Source organism: Siphateles boraxobius, unplaced genomic scaffold (genome assembly GCF_051911475.1).
Source record: "Siphateles boraxobius isolate OS27281-9 unplaced genomic scaffold, OSU_SipBor_1 41, whole genome shotgun sequence".
Classification (NCBI taxonomy): Eukaryota; Metazoa; Chordata; class Actinopteri; order Cypriniformes; family Leuciscidae; genus Siphateles; species Siphateles boraxobius.
In genome coordinates, this window is record NW_027509042.1 from 40,528,991 (window position 1) to 40,551,540 (window position 22,550).

At 37.1% G+C, this 22,550-nt stretch overlaps 1 protein-coding gene across 4 annotated transcripts; it reads left to right on the plus strand.

Moving 5' to 3' along the window:
• Positions 1-801: 801 nt before the first annotated feature.
• On the plus strand, positions 802-21,118 carry cep170ab (centrosomal protein 170Ab). 4 transcript variants are annotated; one of them, XM_077199704.1, is made up of 20 exons: positions 802-901; positions 3,645-3,800; positions 4,331-4,420; positions 4,508-4,586; positions 4,778-4,836; positions 5,599-5,752; positions 5,831-5,971; positions 6,373-6,846; positions 7,846-8,231; positions 8,370-8,498; positions 8,704-8,839; positions 8,923-10,308; positions 10,386-10,629; positions 11,744-11,849; positions 12,248-12,385; positions 12,584-12,672; positions 12,951-13,044; positions 17,046-17,097; positions 17,776-19,461; positions 20,367-21,118. In XM_077199704.1, exons 2-19 carry the CDS (start codon positions 3,696-3,698, stop codon positions 17,988-17,990), a joined length of 4,077 nt encoding a protein of 1,358 aa, XP_077055819.1. In that variant the 5' UTR covers positions 802-901; positions 3,645-3,695; the 3' UTR covers positions 17,991-19,461; positions 20,367-21,118. The 4 variants fall into 4 exon arrangements, with proteins under 4 accessions (XP_077055819.1, XP_077055821.1, XP_077055820.1 ...); XM_077199706.1 differs by having other exon boundaries at positions 810-901; positions 3,623-3,800; positions 5,834-5,971; XM_077199705.1 differs by having other exon boundaries at positions 817-901; positions 3,623-3,800.
• The last annotated feature ends 1,432 nt before the right edge of the window (positions 21,119-22,550 follow it).

The following is a 22,550-nucleotide window of genomic DNA, read 5'->3' on the forward strand; positions in this document are numbered from 1 at the left end:
ATATATATATATTTCCAAAAATATTGGGTCATTTTGAAAATCGCTGGGTAGTTTCTACAAATAAACAATCTGTATTTGTATCTGTATTCATTAATACACACACACACACACACACACACACACACACACACACACACACACACACACACACACACACACACACACACACACACACACACACACACACACACACACACACACACAAGCCTACGTTATTGACAGATCATGTTGTGGGAGAATCATCCCGACTGTCATGTACAATTTCGCCATCTAGTGTTCAGCGGCTAAACAAACAGTAGGCAATTAATTTCTTGTCTATTTTATCAGTGGTGAATAGTTGACAGGAATCAGAATAAACTAATACATATAAATCTTAAAACCAAAGAAACATACCAATAATCTTATATGTTTTATAGATTAAGTTGCGTGGTTTTACAGACCTTTGACATTTAATGAGTGTAAGAATACCATACGACTTTATTGGACAGTTTTAGATTATTTTTTTTAATTATTATTATGATTTATAATATTATTATTTATTTAATAATAAATATTTTCTTTTGATGTCATTTTTATTCGTCTCCATAGCTTGTTTGTTATATATTGGGAAGATTTTTGTTTTGTTTTTTAATAAAAAGTTGCTTATATTTCAGTTCATAATTGATTTCTCATGTCTGAATATTGGCAAGCGCATATGCACAAGTAAGCACAAACATAAGTTAAAAATCATATACGCTGACCACGGGGAGCGCTTGTCATCTTGTTGTTTCTTGACACCGCAGCGCCATCGTGCGTCAAGACGCGGAACTGCACCTAAGACTGGGATGGGCAGAGCAGCGCTTCTTCGCGCACCAGAGCAGACGGATGTCATTTATGGAATAAATATATTGGGATTTACAAGGTAAGCGTTGCGCTGTGTTTTATATACTAATCGCATTTTCCATGAACATATCCTTTTTTAATTTTAAAAGCAAATATTTCGCTTGGTGGAAAGGAGTAATTGGCTGTCATGAGCTCTAGAGGAGACCGATCCGGCCTATTACGGACTGGAGGTCTCTAACGGCGTCCGATACGTGATGAAAACAGTAGCAGTCTTATTTAAAAATATTTAGGCCTGTGTATGCGTCGATGTGTTGGCTACTTCTCCTCGTGAGTGTTATATCTAGTAGAAATAAATGCGCAACGTTACGTAGCCTATTCAAGGACCATGTAGCCTATTAAAATACGCGCTGGGTGTATATAGTGCGCTACTCTCTCTTAGAATAAACATCAGATCTGTCGTTACCGGTACAGAACAATGCCAATGCTTGAAGGCAGAGGCGGAGACTGATGCTCCGCAAACACATACACACACACACACACACACACATACGCAAATGATGCGCTGCTTCTGTGGATGAGGATGCATGTACTATGCATACGGTGATTTAACCTTAATATTTCAGCTCAATATAAAATAAAACACACGCTACAATTCCCTTAAATATGAAGCGTTTGATTCTTAATGATAATTAAGCTTCTTTTTATCACAAATTCTTTTTTTTTTTTTTTTTGCTTTACGGAAATGAAAATGGAACTAGTTAGATGGATTTAACTGGCATGATATATTTAATTGGTCTAATTTTTCTGATGCATCATGTTCTTGACAGGATCCCTTATATTGATCTTGCCTCTTGTAGATTGCCATACTGTCTTGGGTCATATCACTTTCCACTGCCCCAGCCTTGGCCATAATTCAGAATTGAACTGGCTCCCTTTCACATCATGAATTGGAATGTGAACTGAATTGGCCTCATCCGACAGGAAGTTGAATTCAAATTCTGTTGCAAGTGGGGACAGATCCCTCCCCAAAAACAAGGTTTATCAGTTATTTGTACGTCATCACGTAATTCTGACATCTTGGTTGTTGTGTAAAAACAGAGATTGTGGGTTTTAGGATCATTTTATTTAATTTTGAGTTGGAGTGTCGGACACATTTGAGTATAGGCTACTGATTAAGTGGCTTGTGAATCATTGCTGACTCGAGATGAGAAATGTCAAAAGAATCAGTCCAGTTTGATAAAGTGGTTCAAACGATTCACTGAAAAGAGCTGGATCAAAAGAACTCAGGACATCAATCGAGCCTTTTGATTCTAAACAAACAAAACGAGACTGCTTAATTGTAGGTTAATTGTTAAATTAGGTTAAATTAACACTTTTTATTATACTGGTTGAAACTCTCTTCACATCTTGATAGCAATCAATTATAAGTGTGGTCTACATATTAAAAAAATGTACATCTTCTGTGGAAGTCTCAGGACCAAAACATTTTTGTCCAATCATTGCATTTGGCCCAAATAGGCTAGAATGATACGCTGTCCTACCTGCCTGTCAACATATGTATTTCCGTTCACCTGCTCTTCAGCGTGTTCCATATAGCTTTGCAGAGTTGTAGACAGACAGTCACCGAACTCCTCAAAAAAACAGCATCTGCCTTTTATAGTTCCTCCTGAACCAAAACAATGGCTGTGTGTGTTCATGTGTTTCAGAGAAGGCATGTCTTTGGAGACTCTCTCAAGGGAGGGTGGGATCTCATGCTTTCAAAGCTAACTTGCTATTGCTATCCTTTCTGAAACTGCCTACTTAAATATTGTTTGTGAAAATTATTCTCAGGGTGGTTTACGGTAATATCCCTTGATAGAAAAAGGATTTTCCAAAGATTTCCTGATGCTTGTGTCACAGTGAAATAAACTTGGTAAAGTTTTTTGTTGTTTTTTATTACAGAAACATATTGCTGTTATATATATGTCAATATATAGGCTACAACTCACAACAAACATAAACAAATGAGTGTATAAGGGAAAAAAATATTCCAGGAGTAAAAGGTTAGAAGAAAGTAAAGTGATAAAATGCTTTGTGAGTCATTTTTACTTTTAAGATTGTCTATATTTAATAAGTAGTGCCATATTGTTTTATTTCTTTTGTAAAATGTTCACAATTTGGCTTAGCTTTAGCCCATTTCTTCACACAAATGTGATATTTTTTACAAGTAAAATGTTTTTTTTTTTTTACTTTTAAAATCAATTGTATTCTGTACAAAAAACAAACAAACATCATCAATTTTCCATTTGGCTTGGTAAATCGACACCCCCCAAGAGAAGCCAGTGACATAATTTCCTGTTACTGTCTGTGTGTTGTTGCTAGGCACTTTGTTGTTGGAATAGGTCTAGTTCAGCATCACTAGTTAAGTCTTAAAGAAGAGACCCTGATTTCATTCTCTTTAGAGGGAAAAAAGGTCCATTGTTTAAGTTAGAAGAGTCAGCTGCTTGTCTGGTGCTGAGCAATAAATTATCCAATTTCATTAGGAATCGAGGAATTCGCTTCCACCGGGTATATTTAGCCACATGAACTACACTTGAAATAATGCAAACTTATATTATGGAAAGTATTGCTCATGTCAAGCTGTACAGCTCCATTTTCGCATTGTCGAGACTAGGCTCCTATCAAGATACAGTATGCATTTGTTTGTTGATAGTGTGTCTTTTACTATACAGTTGATACATTACTTTATTTCCTCTATATTCACCTAATACAAGTTGAGTTGAGCTTGTCTAATTTATTTATCAGTCATTGTTTGCCACAGCTCTTCACTTACCTTACAACAGAATGACCTAGAGAGAGATCAGGAAGAAAAGAGGAGGCCTGCTTAAGTCAAGATGAGTTTGACATCCTGGTTCTTAGTGAGTAGTGGGGGAACAAGGCACCGCCTTCCCCGGGAAATGATCTTCGTGGGACGCGATGACTGTGAGCTTATGCTACAGGTAACTCGATCACTGTTACTCTGATACACAAGCAGGAAAACGTCATTGTCCCTTCAAGTGTACAGCCAGCTCTCCCTGGATCCATTAGTGTGTTGTGTTAAGAGCTTTTAGATATTTTAGATTATCTTACATAAAAGTTAACATACCATGAAAAGTAGGCAAAATAAAATAATGTCTGTCATGCACACACTATCAACCTTGTTACCCAATTTTTTTTAAGGAATGTATTGTATTGTACCCTGCATTTTAGACATTTTATGTTCAATATTGCTAGAATGTAACAAAAGTACAATAATTTTAAAGTATATTTCAAAATATTATTAACTCATTTACTCTCCATATACTGAAAAAAAAAAAGATTGCATCCAAGAGTTTCTGGACATATTTTGTATTTGTGTGGAGTGCCATGCAGAATACTTCAAAGATTTCAAAGTTAATTTCCTCCCGCTAACCTTCACTTAGAACTCAACATCCACTAATCTACAGCATATTCTTTATTCCCATAATCCATTCACTTCTCTTTATTGCAGTCTCGAAGTGTAGACAAACAGCATGCCGTCATCAATTATGAAGAAGCTACAGATGAACATAAAGTTAAAGACCTGGGCAGCCTGAATGGGGTGAGAAATGTTTATAATAATTATTTTGTCCTCACTAATATGATGAAAAGGATATGGTGACAGTTGATCTCCTTTCCTCTCCTTTAGACATTCGTTAATGATGTACGAATACTGGAACAGCAATATATTACTTTGAAAATGGATGACAAGCTACGGTTTGGCTATGATATCCTTTAAGTACAAAATAAATCACAATTTGATGGTTTGGTTTTATTTGTTCCACTTTAGTTAGTTTGTACAATAAAAATATAACAATTTGTCTACATTTAAAATTTGAAAGACCTGATATGTAATTACAATTGGACCAAGTATACATTGCATTTCTATATATATTGTTTCCTCCTTAACCCATCTTACATACCAACCTATTTACCGTAGTGAGTGCAGAGTTACATGTTCCAGAGGAAGCGCTGAAGGTAATACAAATGCAGTAATACACAATCGTTCAAAAGTCGTTGTGATTTGTTTTTTGAAAGAAAGCAATACTTTATTTACGCAAGAATGCATTATATTGATCAATTGTGACAGTAAAGACATTTATAATATTACAAAGATTTCTATGTTAGCAGTTTCCACAAAAAAATATTTAGCAGCACAACTGTTGAGAACAGTTGATAAAACATTGATAATTATAATAAGAGTTTTGTTGACTAATTAATCAGCATATTATAATTATTTCTGAATGATCATGTGACACTGAAGATTGATACTGAAGTGGCTGTTGAAAATTCAGCTTTGCCATTACATTTATTTTAAATTGCATTTATATTTCACAATATCACACTTTTTACTGTACTTTTGATTAAATAAATGCAGTCTTTGTTAGAATAACCGATAAGACTTTGGTAGCACTTTATTAAACAGTCCTGTTCCCCATGTACATTTGATATACTTATTACAGTAATTACAATAACTGGGTAATAACTTGGTACTAACCCTGAACCTATCCCTAAACCAAACCTTAACCCCTGTAGTTACCTTATATTACACAGTATTTTCTTAGGTAAGTACTGTAAGGACGCACAATGTAAAATAAAGTGCAACCGAGACTTCTTTCAAAAACAAACCCCAAACTTTTGAACGATAGGTAATCAGAATGTGATCAATATCAGTCAGACTTATAGGATTACATATCTAGTATTCTGTCATGACATTCTCACATTCACCTTCACGGACAGCATGAAAAGTTCACCAGTCAGCTTCAGCTAACAAAGAAGCCTTCACCATCAGGGGAAACCACCAAAAGTCCAGAGGTCAAAGGGGCAGAGGTAGGAAAATATGCTGAGGTTAGACCTTCAGAACCAGCACCGAAAGCAGAAGAGAAGGTGTCAGGTGAATAGAAGTTTAGTGGTTTGTGAATTTACTAGAGTATATATTACTTACCAAACTTGAAGTATCTCAAACTTTCAGCAGGAGACTTAGCTATGCTCCACAGAGGAACCCCTCTTTATGGACAGCCATCTTGGTGGGGTGATGGGGACGCAGATGATGAAAATTCTGTGAAGCATGATGCAAAGGCCTCTGAGCAAAAACAAGCTAGATGTGAAGCAGGTAAGATATATTGTTGTCGTGTAAATAAGGTCACAGTGATTTTGCCAAGTAAGACATGTTCCTGGATCAACATATTTTGTTGATCCTTGAATAACATTCCTGTCCCAAAATGTAGTCCTTATCCCTACCCCTAAACCTAACCCTACCCATAACTTTTCCCTAAAATCAGAGGGAAATGATAGGTGAATAACACTGATGTTGAAGCACCTTACCCTGGTTCTAAGCCTAAACTTCACATAAACTGTAAACTTGTCCTTCAAATCTGATTGGTTGATCTGAAAGTTGTTCCAGGATCAACAAAGATGTTCATTCAGGAACATGTGGTACTTGGTGAAATCACGTTCACCGTGTAAATAACTGACTTCATGAATGCCACCCGTTCATGTTATGTGTTCATGCAGGCAGTAAGGACACAGTAGCAAAGCAGCAGGTGGGGCCAGGAGTCACAACACAGAATTTGGGGACCCAGGAACCAAGCTACTTCGAGATCCCCTGTAAAGAGACTCCTCCAGTTGTGGGTGACACAAGAGAAAGCCTCCCTACCAGCTTAGAGGCAGTTGCATCAGCTTCCACAATCCCTGCGTCGGAGGGCGGAGCACATGGACATGCCTCCTTCACTATTGAGTTTGACACAGTGGCTTCAGGGAAGGGCAAAGAGCGAGCCTCAAAGGGTGCCCCAGACCACCGACAGTGGCCGAAAAGAGGGGCAGGGGAGGAGCTGAGTGCCTTGCAGGCTGCCATGGTGGCAGCAGAGGTAAAGGTGGCGGACTGGCTGGCACAGAATGAGCTACCCCTGGCCCGCTCTGAATCTGTTGCTGAGGATGATGGAGACAGCGTGAAGAGTGATGTGCCAGTTCAGCTGAGGAGCCTTAGAGGTAAGGTGAAGGAGTTATTGATGGCTCTATTGTTTAATGCTGCACTGTAATGCATTTTGTTACACCTTGAATACATATATATATATATATATATATTATGTTATTGTATTATATAAATAATACTTATACCTTGATTTTTAAAATAAAATTTTCAAGGTAAATGTAGTATGCAAATTATATTTTTTATAAATATGACGAATAAATAATTAATAAAAATCAGAGTATCAAAATGGCACCATATGACATTTTACAACCTGAACTAACCTTGTCTTGTCATAAACTCAACTTATCTGATGTTTTATTAACAAAGTTTGGGAGGAGCACGTTCAGATAATTAAACCTAATTAAACACATGTGTAGCACATTCAGGTAACCAAACCTAATTAGACACGAGTGGAGCACACTCTGTTAATCAACCCAATCAACGAGTTAAGAGGTATATATACAGCAAACTTACCTCAGTTCGTTGACAGTTTAACAGCATCCCTCCAGCACCCCATCTCCTCACTTCTTGTCCTAAATACTCTTACAACAACGGGGGGGCACTCTGGGTTCAGGCAAAAAATTCCGAACTTGGAGCCCTCCCCCCGGACAGCACGCCAAATACGCATACTCTTCACTCTGTTTAATTGATGTTAGTGTGAACTCTTGAACTGATATTTTAAGAGACTTACTGACCTTAACACAGTAATGAGGGTCTACAGGTGTCCTCTTCTTTTATATATATGTACAAATAATAAAAACTTCTTAAAGTTTTCTTTTTGTGATTTCTTTTATGAGGCATTTAAAAATTAGGCATTATTCATTACAATATTAGGAACGTTTCAGTGTTTTTTGGTTGGATGGAAAGATAAATAAATAGATGTAGACAAAAATTGAGTGGCATGTCTTTGACCCTTAAATGACGAAATGCTGACTGGATGCCATTGGCTGCAGTCTCAAGTAACTGGTCATGTGTTTTGCACCATCCATCTTTATGTTTCACCCCCTCTTTTTCAGGCAGTAAACATGAGGATGGCACACAAAGTGACTCAGAGAATGCACTGGGAGAGCAGCTCAGTAGCCGGAGGGCATTCCTGCAGGAGCGTTACAGAGGAAGGCAGGGCGTGCAGAAGACAGAAGGCCTTTTCTGTGGGAGGGAAGATCTCTTCCAGCACAAACCATCATCTGTAGCTAAAAAGATGGCACCCGTAGGAGGTGAAGTTGGCAAAACAACTAACAGTTCTTGCCCACAGAAAGCCAACGTGCCCAGAGATCAAAGCACTGGGTCTCAAGAGACTCCAAGTAGGGGACATATAGATGACCAAAGCGACAGAGGGACATACACCATTGAACTGGAAAATGGCAATGCTGAGGAGGAAGAGGCCAGGCGTATGATTGATAAGGTAGACCTGCAGAAGCATAGAAATTATGTTTTCTTGTATGGTTGAAGATGTCAAAACCAATAGACTTGGGCCTTTTTAAAATCATAACAGTTGTCAGTTACTGATACTCAATGATGGTGCAAATGTGTTACGCTTTAGGTTTTTGGCGTGGAGGACAACCAAGCCCTGACTAAACTGCGTTTTCCAGCACACCAGAAAGATAGAGGAACTATCTGTCCAAGATCTGGATCCATGGAAAACAGACAAACTGGTTATGTTGGTGCAGAGGTATATCAGTTATATTTGCCACACTTTTCTGAAGACATTTTGGTATCCTCAAAGATATTCAGTAAAGAAAATTGATATCAGTTTCAAAAGACACAATATAGATTTCTTGCAACCACAAATAATAAAGTTTCCTAATTATTATTATTTTTCATTTATTTCTTTAAATAAATGAATACATTGGACTGTCCATTTTCTTCATTAAAAGGTGCTGCCAGATGACTTAGTTGTAGTTGGTGGTCCAAGGTGGGTCTCACAGTGGGCTAGTCTAGCGGCAAGTCATATACGGACCGATCCTGAGGGATCTGGAGCTGAACCCACCGTGCTTTCCACAGATGAAAAAGGTTCAAGGACATCAAACATCTCGAAAAATTATTTGGTTTTGTATTACGATTCAGTTTTTACAGATTTTCTTTTGTTTCAACAGTTGATATCAATGCTTCTGATCGTAAGAGAAGGACCCTCCCGCACCTCCCTTCTGAAGACTCTGCTAAGGATCCACTGGCTCCCGGGGGCACACGGAATGAATTCAGGCGAACAGTCCCTTCAACAGAGAAACAGGATCTCGAAATTCAGGAGAAAGTAGATCAGCTCCATAAAATCTCTAAAACTAGACAAAGAGTTTCAGGAATGTCCTCAGCTATCATGGATGTAGATCGTTCCAAAGTGAACAAGCCAACTTCACCCAGAAACCAGAATAAAGTTAAGCAACAGGGAGCTCACACTAGACAGATTGAGAAGAAACAAGAAGATGGGAGACGAAAGAAAGGTGATGAGGACCAAGAGAAGACAGGGAAGCCGCTACTGAGGCAAGAGAGCTTTACAGTGGAACGGCCGAGTGCCAATGTTCCCTTAGAGCTCATACCTTGCATCGATGGGCCTGGTGCCTCAATCCAGTACAGGGAAATGGCTGTCATCAATGAGAGCATTGATGCTGCCACCATGCTAAAAGACTCGGAGGCTGTGGCTGCTTTTCTGGAAACCACTTTATCAGACCTTGCAGATCCACCAAGCTACTCCCTGGAGGGGTCTGTCTCACCTGAATCTGACATTGATACGACAAGCACAGTCAGCCAGGCTGGGGGAGAAGGAATGCGTAAAACAGCCCAGAGGAAACGTTCAGCTGGAGGTCCAGGCCGTGAAACAGCCAATAAAAACACCAGCGCCACAGAAAGGAAAGGCAAAGCCCTTCCCTCTGGCTCAGCTGGTTCCAGGGCTTGGACATCTCTTGACCTGACAGATGATGACTTGAGCTCTTCGCTTGCCCAGGACGCTACTTTGGGAAAACGACCTCAGGGCCGGGGTCAAAATATCAGCTCTAAGGCAGATCCAACAAGTGGCAAGGCCAAAGGAGCTAAGACAACTGTAGCTCCTACACCAGCCACTTCTAAACCAACCACCCTTCCCCGGCCCAGACCCACACGGTCTTCCCTTCTTCGCCGTGCACGACTGGGTGAAGCTCCTGACACTGATCTCGTTGATGTTGATCGTATGTCCGTTGCTTCAGAGGCCTCTACCGCCAGTTCTGCATCGAGACCTTCGGCTGGACGAAGGACCCTCTCCAGAATTGAAGCACTTGCTCAACCACGAAGGCCGAGAGTGGGCTCACCTTCAGCTCGAAGTGACTCGGAGGCTACATCAGGCAAGATCAGGGGCTTCGTCCCACGCCCTACCCCGGAGAGTGCTCTGCGGCTTGGGCTCCGCTCTACAACAGCCTCATCCTCTGTGGGCGTCCCCAGAGCGAGAGCTAACAGCGCTTCCAAACTTCCTGATAACTGTCCTGGTGCTCCCTATGTTCAAAGTACACCTGCAGGTCAGACCTTTGAGGAAAATATGCTTGAAATAATAATTGGCTGAAAATGTTCCAACTAAAACTCTTCTTCCTTATAGCTGGTGGAAGGTGGCGCCGGGTACCTATCGAATACGCTTCAACCTCAGAGGATGAGTATGGCTCCAACCGTCACCCCACTCAGCATTCTCGCCCCCGTCCAATGGCTCCGCGGGTTACCCAGCTAGGGGGTTCAGCCCCTGCAACTCCCAGCCCTGGAGGCATCTCCATGCTACGACACCAGTCGAGCAGAGAGCAAGATGATTACATGAGAGACTGGACTGCCCACAGTGAGGAGATTGCCAGGTAATAAATAGCGGCTAGTGTTGGGCAAGCTACTCAAAAAGTTCACCGAACTAAGCTACAAACTACACAAATTTGCTAAGCTAAGATGAAACTAGCTTTTAAAACTAGTTACTATACAAGCATGGAAAAAGTAGTTTGCTATATTGAAGCAACTTCATACATAGGTATAAAATATTAAATTGGTATCTGTTGTTTATGGATATTTGTTGAGGTAATAATTAATAACAATGTGACAGTACCTTACTTCATACTGTCAGGCCAGAACACCTAATAGGAACGCAGCATAAAAATCTATTTAAAAGAATATTTATAGGATGTACCTGTGAATTCACACAATGTACAATAAGACATATACTCTACACTCTTAAAAATATAGGTTCTTTATTGTCACTGATGGTTACATAAAGAAACTTTAACATCCATTGAATCTTTCCATTGCAAAGTTGAATTTTCTGTCTCCAGTGTTACATTTACATTTATGCATTTGGCAGACGCTTTTATCCAAAGCGACTTACATTGCATTTCAAGGTACACATTTACATTCTTATCAATACGTGATCCATCAGAAATCATTCTAATATGCTGATTTGGTGTTAAAATATAATTTCTTACTATTAACAATGATGAAAACGGTTATACAGCTTACTAGTTTTGTGATAACTATGAGCGATTAAGTTTTAATGAATATAAAGTTCGCATTTATTTGAAATAGATATTGTTTTTAACTATTTAAATGTCTTTACTGTAACTCTTGATCAATGTGATGCCTCCTTGCTATTAATTTCTTCTTAAAAAAAAAAACCTTACTGACTTCCTACCTTTGAACAATAGTGTGTTGAAATAACACCAACCAATTCCTTGTTGCCAGCGCTCCGACATGTGTTGCAGCAGCACTGCAGGTCCTTTCTCGATCCTGTTCTCCTCTCAATTGCCACAAATAATTTATTCATCTTTAGTGATGCTACTGCCCACCACTGCTTACACCTTCAAAAGTCTTAGCTACCTATGTATAATATGTAAAATGTACTTTTACTAATAATACAAATAATTGTTGATCTAGTAAACTGTTGATTTAGATCATGAATCATACTTTGTCTTCTTTTGATTGTTCCAGAATCAGTCAAGACCTGGCTAAGGATCTGGCCATGTTAGCGCGTGAGATCCACGACGTTGCTGGCGAGATTGACTCTGTTAGTCCTTCCTCCGCTCCAGCGGCTTCAGTGAGAAGACGACTACATCATTACCAGAGCCATGGGCACTTTCTATATTTATATGAACCATTTACTTCTTTGATTTCTGTAGAGATTTACATCAATACATCTCGACAAGTCTGTTAAGAACTTTGGTTTTGCACACTGTGCATTGTTCCCAGAATTAATTCAGTAGTTAATTAAATGTGCGGGAAAATTGATCGTTTAAGAAATTATGATTCAAAATTGTTATTGTGAGAATGTATAATAATGAATGTATGTGGACATGCTTTCCCAGTAGTGCTTTAAAACAAATTTTAAATACTACTTTTTTAGATGCATTTTGAAAGATTTTCAATATAGAAAATAACAATATTACTGCATTGTATAATCAGTGATGCAAACTATAATCTTTGTACGTCTCTCAGGTTGAGGATCGTGTGTTTGAGGATGTTCTAGGCAGTGCTCCAGAGATCAGTAGCAGAGGTGTGGAACTAAGACCTCGCGGTGCTATCAGCAGTCAAGATCCCCGCGCTATCCGCCGTAGGACCTGGAGCAGAGATGAGGTATATATATATATATATATATATATATATATATATATATATATATATATATATATATATAACTAGATGTTCCAATTTATATTGTTACTTATATTTCACAAGAGGGTCCACAAGGTTTTTTTTTGTTGGTCAAAATATCTTATTTCGAATCCATCTTATTTCTTGCAGTGACAGCATATGCTTATTCTGCATTCACAGGGTGTGCTGGACAGTTTGCTGTTGGCATCAGTCTCCCAGCTCTCTGCAAAAATCAAACAGGCCATGGAAAAGACAGCCAACAAAATCAGGTACAATGCTCCTAAAAAAAAGTGCAAAGCTTTAGTCATTATAAATCATTTGAATTGAACATGTTAATTTAGTAACATTAATCATTGAAATCAGTTATTGTGTAATAAATATAATTAAAAATTTAAACCATTTTTTAAAAAAATTATTTACATTTTGTTATTTATATTTATGAGAATGATCATTGTGTATCTCTGCTTTAATTATGTAAAACATTCATAGTTTTAGTTCTGAAAGATCTTTTGGAAGGCCACATTTTGAATTATTACTGTTCATGCAGGATTTTATTCAAAGACAAGGACCGAAAGTGGGAAGAGATTGAAAGCAAACTGCGTGCAGAGAATGAGGTGCCTCTCCTCAAGACCTCTAATCAGGTGAGAAGGGAGTGTTTTTAAACAAGGGTCAGAAAACATTGATCATCAAACTCACAAGGTCAATATATATATATATATATATATATATATATATATATATATATATATATATATATATATATATATATATATATATATAAATTAATTCAGTCATTTCAGTATTTTTCTATTGGTTCTATTTAGCTATTAATTAGAGGTGGGCATAGATAAATTTTTTTAATCTAGATTAATCTCACTGGAATCTTGGAATTAACCTAGATTAATCTAGATTAAAATGGCTCATTTGAATTCTGCCGAAGGCATTCAGAATATGTGTGCTACCCAAATAATGACTAAAAGTAAGTCTTTGAGAATAGTTCTCCTCGCGTAGGGATGTGAATTTCTGCCAAAAATGCAATTCGAAAATAGAGGAGCAAATGTCGAATATCGTTCAAAAAAATAATAAAATAAAATAAATAAATAAAACGCACAATTACAATGACAGAAAGGGAGGCCAATTTCATCTTTAGCGATTTGTCATCAAACAAACTGTTTATTAATTGAACAAGTAACATGTTTTCGTCGTTTTTTTTAACATAGTAGGCTAATTGGAAGAAGAAAAAAAATAAGCACGACGTAGGCCTAGCCCGTTTTTGCATCGCCAAACCAGATGCTCGTTAGATCAAAAATTAATGGCATATGTCATAATGATTTTATGCGAACCTGCCTTTACCGGCAATAGCCTCCTCCTTTTTAAACAAATTAGTTTCAATCAATGTAAACTATTCGTGTGACTATCAGGGGCGGAGCCAGACGATGTAAATATTCGGGGCTTAGCCCAAATCTGGGGGGTCCAGGGGAATACTCCCCCGGGGAGATTTTTTTCCCATTTACGTCAGCTAAATGCACTATTTTTGGGCTGTTTGAGATAATAGAATCCCTAAAATACAACCCCGACAGGCTGATTATGTGTCCGACGCGAAGCAGCCTGAAGGGTTTATATTTGCTATAACAACCGCCTCGCTATACATTATCCCGCTTATTACATGCCTCCCTACCAAATAAATCAATAATTTGACACAAAATATTGATTTAAAAAGGAGTTTATTGATTTAAAAAACGGTTGTATTGCTTCCGCTAAAGAAAAAAGTCCGTTCCGTCTCTGAACGCGTCCATTTCAACGCTCGGAGACGGAACGGACTATTTTCTACACCATAACAATTCCATTAATTATAGAAATACTAATACGTTTATTACATTGTTACAGGCGCATCTCAAAAATGTATTATAAATAGTGTGCTGCACCACCAGAACAAGACTGACAGATTAAATTCTCAGGAAACCTTTGCAGGTGTTTTGAGTTGATTAGCTGATTAGAGATCTTGTCAGGTCGTATAAAAAATTCTTTGTTCTAAAATTCTATTACATTTTGAGATTACTACTTCTGGAGTTTTGATTTCCATGAGCTGTAAGCCCTTATCATCAAGATTAAAACAATAAAAGGCTTGAAATATTTTACTTTTTATGTAATGAATTTAGAATATATTAAAGATTCACTTTTTTAATTAAAGTATGAGGGGAAAAAATAACGTATTAACGATATTGATGCATCTGTAACGTTACTTGTAATTGTTGTCATCAGGAGGAAATAAGTTATACTTTCTAATCTTTTTTAGCACTATATTTCTCAATTAGTCTCTCTTCTTATCCCACTAATGTGCCAAGATTAGATGTACCCCCCAAATCATCAGACAAATCATCCGCCCATCTCTATTAACAACTAATTTCTCTTAACACCTAACGATAACTCGCTAGCTAGCCAGCAGCAATACAATAACTTACGTTAACTCAAGTGTTAAGTTACAACAGCGGATTCACAAACCTGTAACACTTGTCCGCGGTTCGTCTGACGCTGCTTCTGAATCTCTCTCCGGCTGGTGAGGTTTAGTTTTCTGTATAAAAAACTTTGTTATGTCCATAATAATTTATGTAAGCTCGCTACGACGCCAGTGAAACATACAAAAACCCCGCCAGCAGCCAGCCCCTGATGACAACAACGACGAATTTCTTCTTCGTTAGTTTTTATTGGCAGTTGGCAAACAAGCTGAGTGATGCGCAAATCGATGCATTACCGTCCGCATCCACGCACGGTAATAGAGATTTTGTTTCATTTTTTGCCGCTCCAGTCAGAAAGACTGAGATAAAATGAAAACAAGTTGAAGTTATTTTAAAAAACCTAAAAGATTCGGGGCTTTTGACAAAACATTCGGGGCTTAAGCCCAATTAGCCACCCCCCTGCTCCGCCTCTGGTGACTATGCCCCCTGCGCAATGCACACACATTACCGCGGGATGGCGGCTGTTCATTTCATAAACTGTAGCTTAAACCTGTTAACCTTTGACAGTGCGCCGACGCTCTGAAGCGTTTTTTTTTTTTTTTGTAGCCTATAAATTAATGTATATGTCCAACGGATAATGTCATACTTTTTAGTAGTGCTATCGTGGCGTAATAATCTGTTTGGTTGTAAAATGTATTACCTGAATGAAATTAAATCGAATGTATCGTCCTTCGGAATCAATCACAGACAGCTTACGAAGATGTTCAACTAATAAAGATCTTCATCGCTGGCAAAAATATGATGCATTTGCAGATTTGCTTTCACTAGACTAAACTGTAGCCCTTGATGTTCTTAAATCTTCCTGTTACGACTCCGAGTCGAGTGTGATTGAACGCGCTTCAGTGATTCAGTGCATGAGGAACTGAACTGAACTGATTCGCGAACCGATTTCGACAGAACTGCCAACTTGTTTGATGAAGTCTTTGAACAGAATCGACCCAAAAGAGTGATTCATTTGTAAATTGAGCATCGCTCATGCCCATAAAAAAGATACAGCGCGCTTGGAATAAACTCATTTAACAACATGTAAAGTAAAGAGAGGAACGTCGACCAACGTAACATGTAAAAGTATACACCCAATTGTGTCCCTGACAGGAAAATACCCTGCTGCGCGATTTGCGCGAAAATATAACGATATCCGAAAAATCTATTTTATGATCCCAACCCAACTTTGAGAATAGATTAACGGCGATATTTTTTTATCGCCCGATAAGAGTCTCACGTTAACGCAGCACGTTAACGCCGATAACGGCCCACCACTAGGCCCTACTATTAATGCATTATATAAATAAAGCCACTGCCTGGCCAAAATAAAAGTTTAAAATGTTTAATATGTTTGGGAACGGTTCTTCTAACTCTAATTGATGTGTAGCCTAATTGATTTCTTAAACAACCATGTAGGAAGACCATATTCCAGGATGACAATGTCAAGATTCATCAGGCTCAAATTGTGAAGGAATAGTTGGGAGGGAGCATGAAGAATCATTTTCACACATGAATTAGTACATAATTTCCATCAAGAGGTGCATACATTTTTGGTCAAGATCTTGTATTGTCAAGCACAATACAAGTATTTGGTAAAGTATACTACAGCACATTATATATATTCTTTTAACGGGGATGACTTTACATCCAATGATAATGAAGTTGTCCTGATGTTTTGGTGGATTTCAGAGTTCATACATCACAGGTGCCTCAGCAGAAGATCTCTCAGTTTAATTAGACTGAGCTTTTGACTCATGGTTTGTCACCGCTCAGTAGCATATACCACCTCTGCTCAGTGACAGGGCAGTAAATCTAACTCTATAATGCAGACTGGCCTGAAATGAACTCTTGGAACTTCTGAAATGAAGAAGCTGCGAGGCAGTGGAGAAGTACAAAGACCGAGCGCTGACAGAAAATTGAACTCTCTCAGTTTGCACTGCTATAATATTTACCTAATGTGTTTACCCTCAACCATATCACTGTTATGTATCTGAAACAGCTACATTAAATAAATAAAAAAGTCATAACAGTTCACATACAGCATCAGAATTCTCTGTTCAGTTTGCTGTAAATGTTTGACTATAAAATCTGGCAGCTTATGATGGTTTTATATTCAGACTTTTTAATTCGATCATCCTCAGGAGATTTCCTCCATACTCCAGAATCTGAAAAGAGTGGAACGACAGTTGCTAGGTAAGCAGTACTGAGGTGTTCTTGCTTTTAATCCATGCTTTTAATGTCTGCCTTGCAATATCCTATTGAGACCCAACAGAATTTTCTTTTGCTATTTATTGTTATTTTAAATATGTAACTTTATATTACTATGGTGTGGATTTTTTAAAGTTAAATTATAATAAATCATTCCCTAATTTTTAGAGTGTTTACTTAGAAGTTTGGTACTGTGTGATCCTCGTTTTTTTTTTTAGTGTAGCCTACAATGGCCAGTTTTTCTCTGTAACCATTTACAAAATCTGCAAGTGATGCCTAGTGTTTTAAAATCTGTTAAGATTTTTTGAAAGTCATGCAGTTTATTCTAGCCTTTCGAGTAGCTTTATTAAGCATCATTATCAAAGTTTTAGACCATTTTAAACATATATAGTCATTTATTGATATAGATGTAGTAACTACAGATATTCTTTAAAATACAATGGCTCTTAAAATGTTTGATATTTACAGTTTCAGAGAAATTCAATAAAAACCTATGTCCTCTATAGAGTCTCTATTCTGCAAAGTCCCAGGAGTATAAAATCCAAGGGTTAATTGTCTGTTTGTTAATTGACTGATTGATTTATTGTCTTTAGTTGCATTAGTGAATGACTATATATCAGAATAACTCAATAAATGTAATTTTCTTGAATTTGAAATCATTAGTGATTGATATCATGGTGGACCCTGATGGCACGTTGGATGCTTTGAGCAGTCTGAGTTTGACCAGTCCACTTATGGCTGAGAACAGTGTTAGTCCTGGCCCACAAGGTCCAGCTGGCAACCAGGCTGCGGAAGTATCAGCATATTCAGAGGTCGCAGAACGAGATCTCGGCCTGCAGGAGAAGAGCAAAGAGCAAAACACTGGCCATCAAAACTGAATTACTCCCAGCAGTTTACACAGAGATCCCGCACTGGTTTTCAAAGGGACAGGTCATAAGGACTTTTATGTGAATAATGTGAGGTATGCTGTAAAACTTCCTACATGACACTGCATTTCAAAGTTTGCTTCATAAATTCTATATATCCATGGACGTATTTTCAATAATTAAAGAAAATATTTTGAAAAATCAATCAACTGTCACACCCTGTGGTCAGAATGACTGTACACAAGAATTAAAGTGCCCCTTTTATGTTATTTGAAAGTTCTTAATTTTGTTATGGAGGTCTCCTAAAATAGATTTACATGCATCCATGGTAAAAAGAAAAGAAAAAAGGATCTGGTCTCTCTAAACCCCTCCTTTCCGCTAGCCTACTCAGCTCCAATTGGTCAGACGGCTCAGTCTGTTGTGATTGGTCAGAAACCAAACGCCTATTACCATATCTGAATTTCAGCTCCAGGGTTTCTTCAGCACTTGTATACAGTGATACGGTATAATAGCTCAATTTATCGTGCACTGTGATTTTTGAAACTTTGCAGACCTTTTACATTCACAAAAAGCTATAATACACACTGAGTGAAAGGTAATATCCGAAAAGGCATAATAGGGGCACTCTAATTATATTGTCAATGTTTGTCTAAATGATCGGAGGGTACTGTAGATGTGCCTAGGAAGGCATTGAGCAAATGACTGTTGAACAGGAAGTGAAATGTGATAGACATAAGATGCGATTTTCCCAAAACTGTCTTCATTCTTTGTATTGTCAAGTGTATAGACAAACTCCTTACACACGGGGTTCAAATTTAAGCCCAAATTGACCAGTTGGCTCGTATTTTGATTAGGAACAGCAATGTAATGTACTGAAGAAAACATGTTTGACAACTTTTACCTCAGTAGAGAATTTTCCATTATAAGTTTGTCTAGGATGCATAGAGCTTTTTTTTCCCCCATAACTTCATGTGGAGACTCATTCGTGGAATATTTCTCACATTAAGGCACCAAAACTAATATGATGAGCAAAATGACACAATGACCTGTGATGTTTGTAACAAATATGCAGTGAGAAAATAGCTAAATAATCCCATTGTCATAAGGAGAAAAAAAAAATATATATATATACAGTATATACATACAGTGCCTAGCATAAGTGAACACACCCATGCTAAAGTTGACTAAAAAGAGGAATAAAAAATCATCTTTTGGAAATTGATCTTAATGTCTTAATTTAAAAAATGAGGAAAAATCCGACCTTTAAGGACACCAATTTTCTTTGTGAATGAATAATGTATCGTAAATAAATAAATGTTCTTCCTTAAAATACAGGGTGCATAAGTCAGATTTTTATTTTTAAAGGCCAGTTATTTCATCAATCCAGGATACTATGCATCCTGATAAAGTTCCCTTGGCCTTTGGAATTAAAATATCCCCACATCATCACATACCCTTCACCATACCTAGAGATTGGGATGGGGTACTTTCCATAAGATCATCTCTCAGTGCAAATCAAACCAACTATTAGACTAAATGAAATAACACCATGCCAATCTCTAGGTATGGTGAAAGGTATGTGATGATGTGGGGATATTTTAATTCCAAAGGCCAAGGGAACTTTATCAGGATGCACAGTATCCTGGATTGATGAAATAACTGGCCTTTAAAAATAAAAATCTGCCTGCCTCTATAGGAATTTAACATAGGGGTGTCCTGACTTAGGCAACCTGTATTTTAAGGAAGAACATTTATTTATTTACGATACATTATTCATTCACAAAGAAAATTGGTGTCCTTAAAGGTTTTGACTATAATATTATAACTATATATTTGTCCTCATTTTTTAATTAAGGCATTAAGATCAATTTCCAAAAGATGATTTTTTATTCCTCATTTTAGTCAACTTTAGCATGGGTGTGTTCACTTATGCTATGCACTATATATATATATATATATATATATATATATATATATATATATATATATATATATATATATATACACTATACCGTTCAAAAGTTTGGGGTCAGTGACATTTTAATGTTTTTGAAAGAAGTCTCTTATGCTCTCTTTTTTATTAAATTGATCAAAATACAGTAATATTGTGAAGTGTTATTATATTTTAAAATGTAATTATTGCTGAATAAAAGTATTCATTTTTTTTTTTTTTTTTTTTTTGCTGTAACTGACTCGAAACTTTTGAGAAGTGTAGTGTATATTTGAATAAAAATAATGCAAACAGTTTCATGGCTCGTAATATTATTATTTTTTTATTTTTTATTTTGTCAGAGTTAGGTGTGATCAATTTTATTTTGGACCCTGTTTACACAGCAGGGAGCCAAAAATCAATATTCGACATATTTTTGTCAAAATATTTAAAGCCAGTCTCTGACAAATATTGAATGTGCCTACTGTGTAACCAAATCTTCAGACAGTGGGGTTGAAATCTGAAAATAATTATCTAAATATACAATATCTCAGTAGTTTTGCTGGAGTGAATTTGTGATTTATGCGAAGTCCGATTTGTCAAAACAAAGCTAAACTGTGTTTTACACTTGGAAATAACCCAGTCTAATATGTGAAGCATTGTTTTTTGATCCTTCAATTTGATCTGTAGCACTTTTATCATCTTTTGTAAATTTATTGTAAAACATTCCTCTGCAAGTACCTTGCATCCTTGCATTAATGTTGCTGTGTGGTTCTATAAAGGTTGCCATGTTCCAACAATACCCTTTTCATATATGTGAATATGTAATTATCAGTTAGGAATATTCAAGTTGTCTCTGCCATGTGATAGCCATTAGGAGGGCCTGAATTTACCCAAATGATTATCAAGCTTGTTATGTCACAAAGTGCCCATTATCAAGGTCATTATCTGATGATGTAGACATTAAGCATCATGTTTTTTGCACATGCCAATGTTTCAACCTGTTCAAATGAGTGTTGTGAACTGGGTACTGTTGACAGATTGAAGAATGGCTTGTTTTATTTGTAAATTGTCTTCACAGGCCATCTGGTTAGGTAGGTAGCATGGTCAATTTTATCTCCTCTTATCTTCCGTCTGCCTCATACCAGTTGTGTTTACACATGAATGTAAAACTAATACTGATTTAATAAAGAACTTTCATATCCCTGGATGCTTCATGTCATAATAAGATATTTGCTTATTTTGCATGGCACAGGTCGCCTCATGGGGGCTGACAAATTTAGATCCATGTGTCTATAGTATAAAAAATAATTTTAAATATTTTTTTTTACAGATATAACCATTTTAACTAAATTGTTACACCTTTTGTGTCCAGGTCCATTTTGACCCATAACTGAACTGTGGCTTACTGGATTTACATTTAAAAAAAAAAAAAAATTAAGAAAGCATATTTTCATATCTGTTAGTTAGATCTGTCTCAAATTTCTTCTGTAAAAATACATTTTGTTTATAAACATTCTCGCTTATGAACACAATAAATACTGAAATTAAAATAAAATGACAAACAAATTAACACAAATTTCACTTTGCTGCCACCTATGGTGGACCATTGATAACCATGATAAGGAGATTCAAGCTGTTTATTATATATATATATATAAAAAAAAGCAAAAGTTATAATAATGATATATGATAATAATGATAATGATGTTGTTTTGATGTTGTTTTGATAGAAAAAGAATATGTAGGTTTTTATATATGCTCACGTTCCACCGGGTCCAAAGAGACCCTGGAATACAAAAGGATGTATACAGTTTTTTAATGCATTATGAGGGTTAAACTAGTTCCTGATGGGCCCTATTTTTTCTCATAATGATTATTCTGTTTTTCTTAAAACTGTCACATTAAAGAATTAGTTCACCCAAAAATGAAAATTCTGTCAGTAATTATTCACCCTCATGTTGTTCCAACCCCATAAGACTTTCGTTCATCTTCGGAGCACAAATGAAGAAATGTTTGATGAAATCTGAGAGCTGGATCACTCCTCCATAGGCTGCTAGGTAATTGATATCAGCCCAGAAAAGTTAGTAAAAACATCGTTAAAATAGTCCAAGTGACTACAGTGGCTCAACCTTAAGTCTATCAAGCAACGAGAATACTTTTTGTGCGAAAAACAAAACAAAAATAACGACTTTATTCAACTATTAATTTTCTTCTGTGTGGGCCTCTGAGTGAGTTCACGTAGTGTAACAGCGCAGCGCTTCTGGGTTGTATGTCAGAACGTAGGCTCACTATTGGCCAGCATCACACGCATCACACACATGACCAGCCTCAATAGTGAGCCTATGTTCTGACGTACAACCCAGAAGCGCTGCGCTGTTACACTATGTCAACAGCTTAGGAGAATTACATGGAAGAGAAGAGATGTTTGAATAAAGTCGTTATTTTTTGCCGCACAAAAAGTATTCTCGTCGCTTGATAAACTTAAGGTTGAGCCACTGTAGTCACTTGGACTATTTTAACGATGTCTTTACTAACTTTTCTGGGCTGGTAGATATCAATTACCTTGCAGCCTATGAAGAGTGTGGTCCAGCTCTCAGATTTCATCAAAAATATCTTAATTCGTGTTCCGAAGATGAACG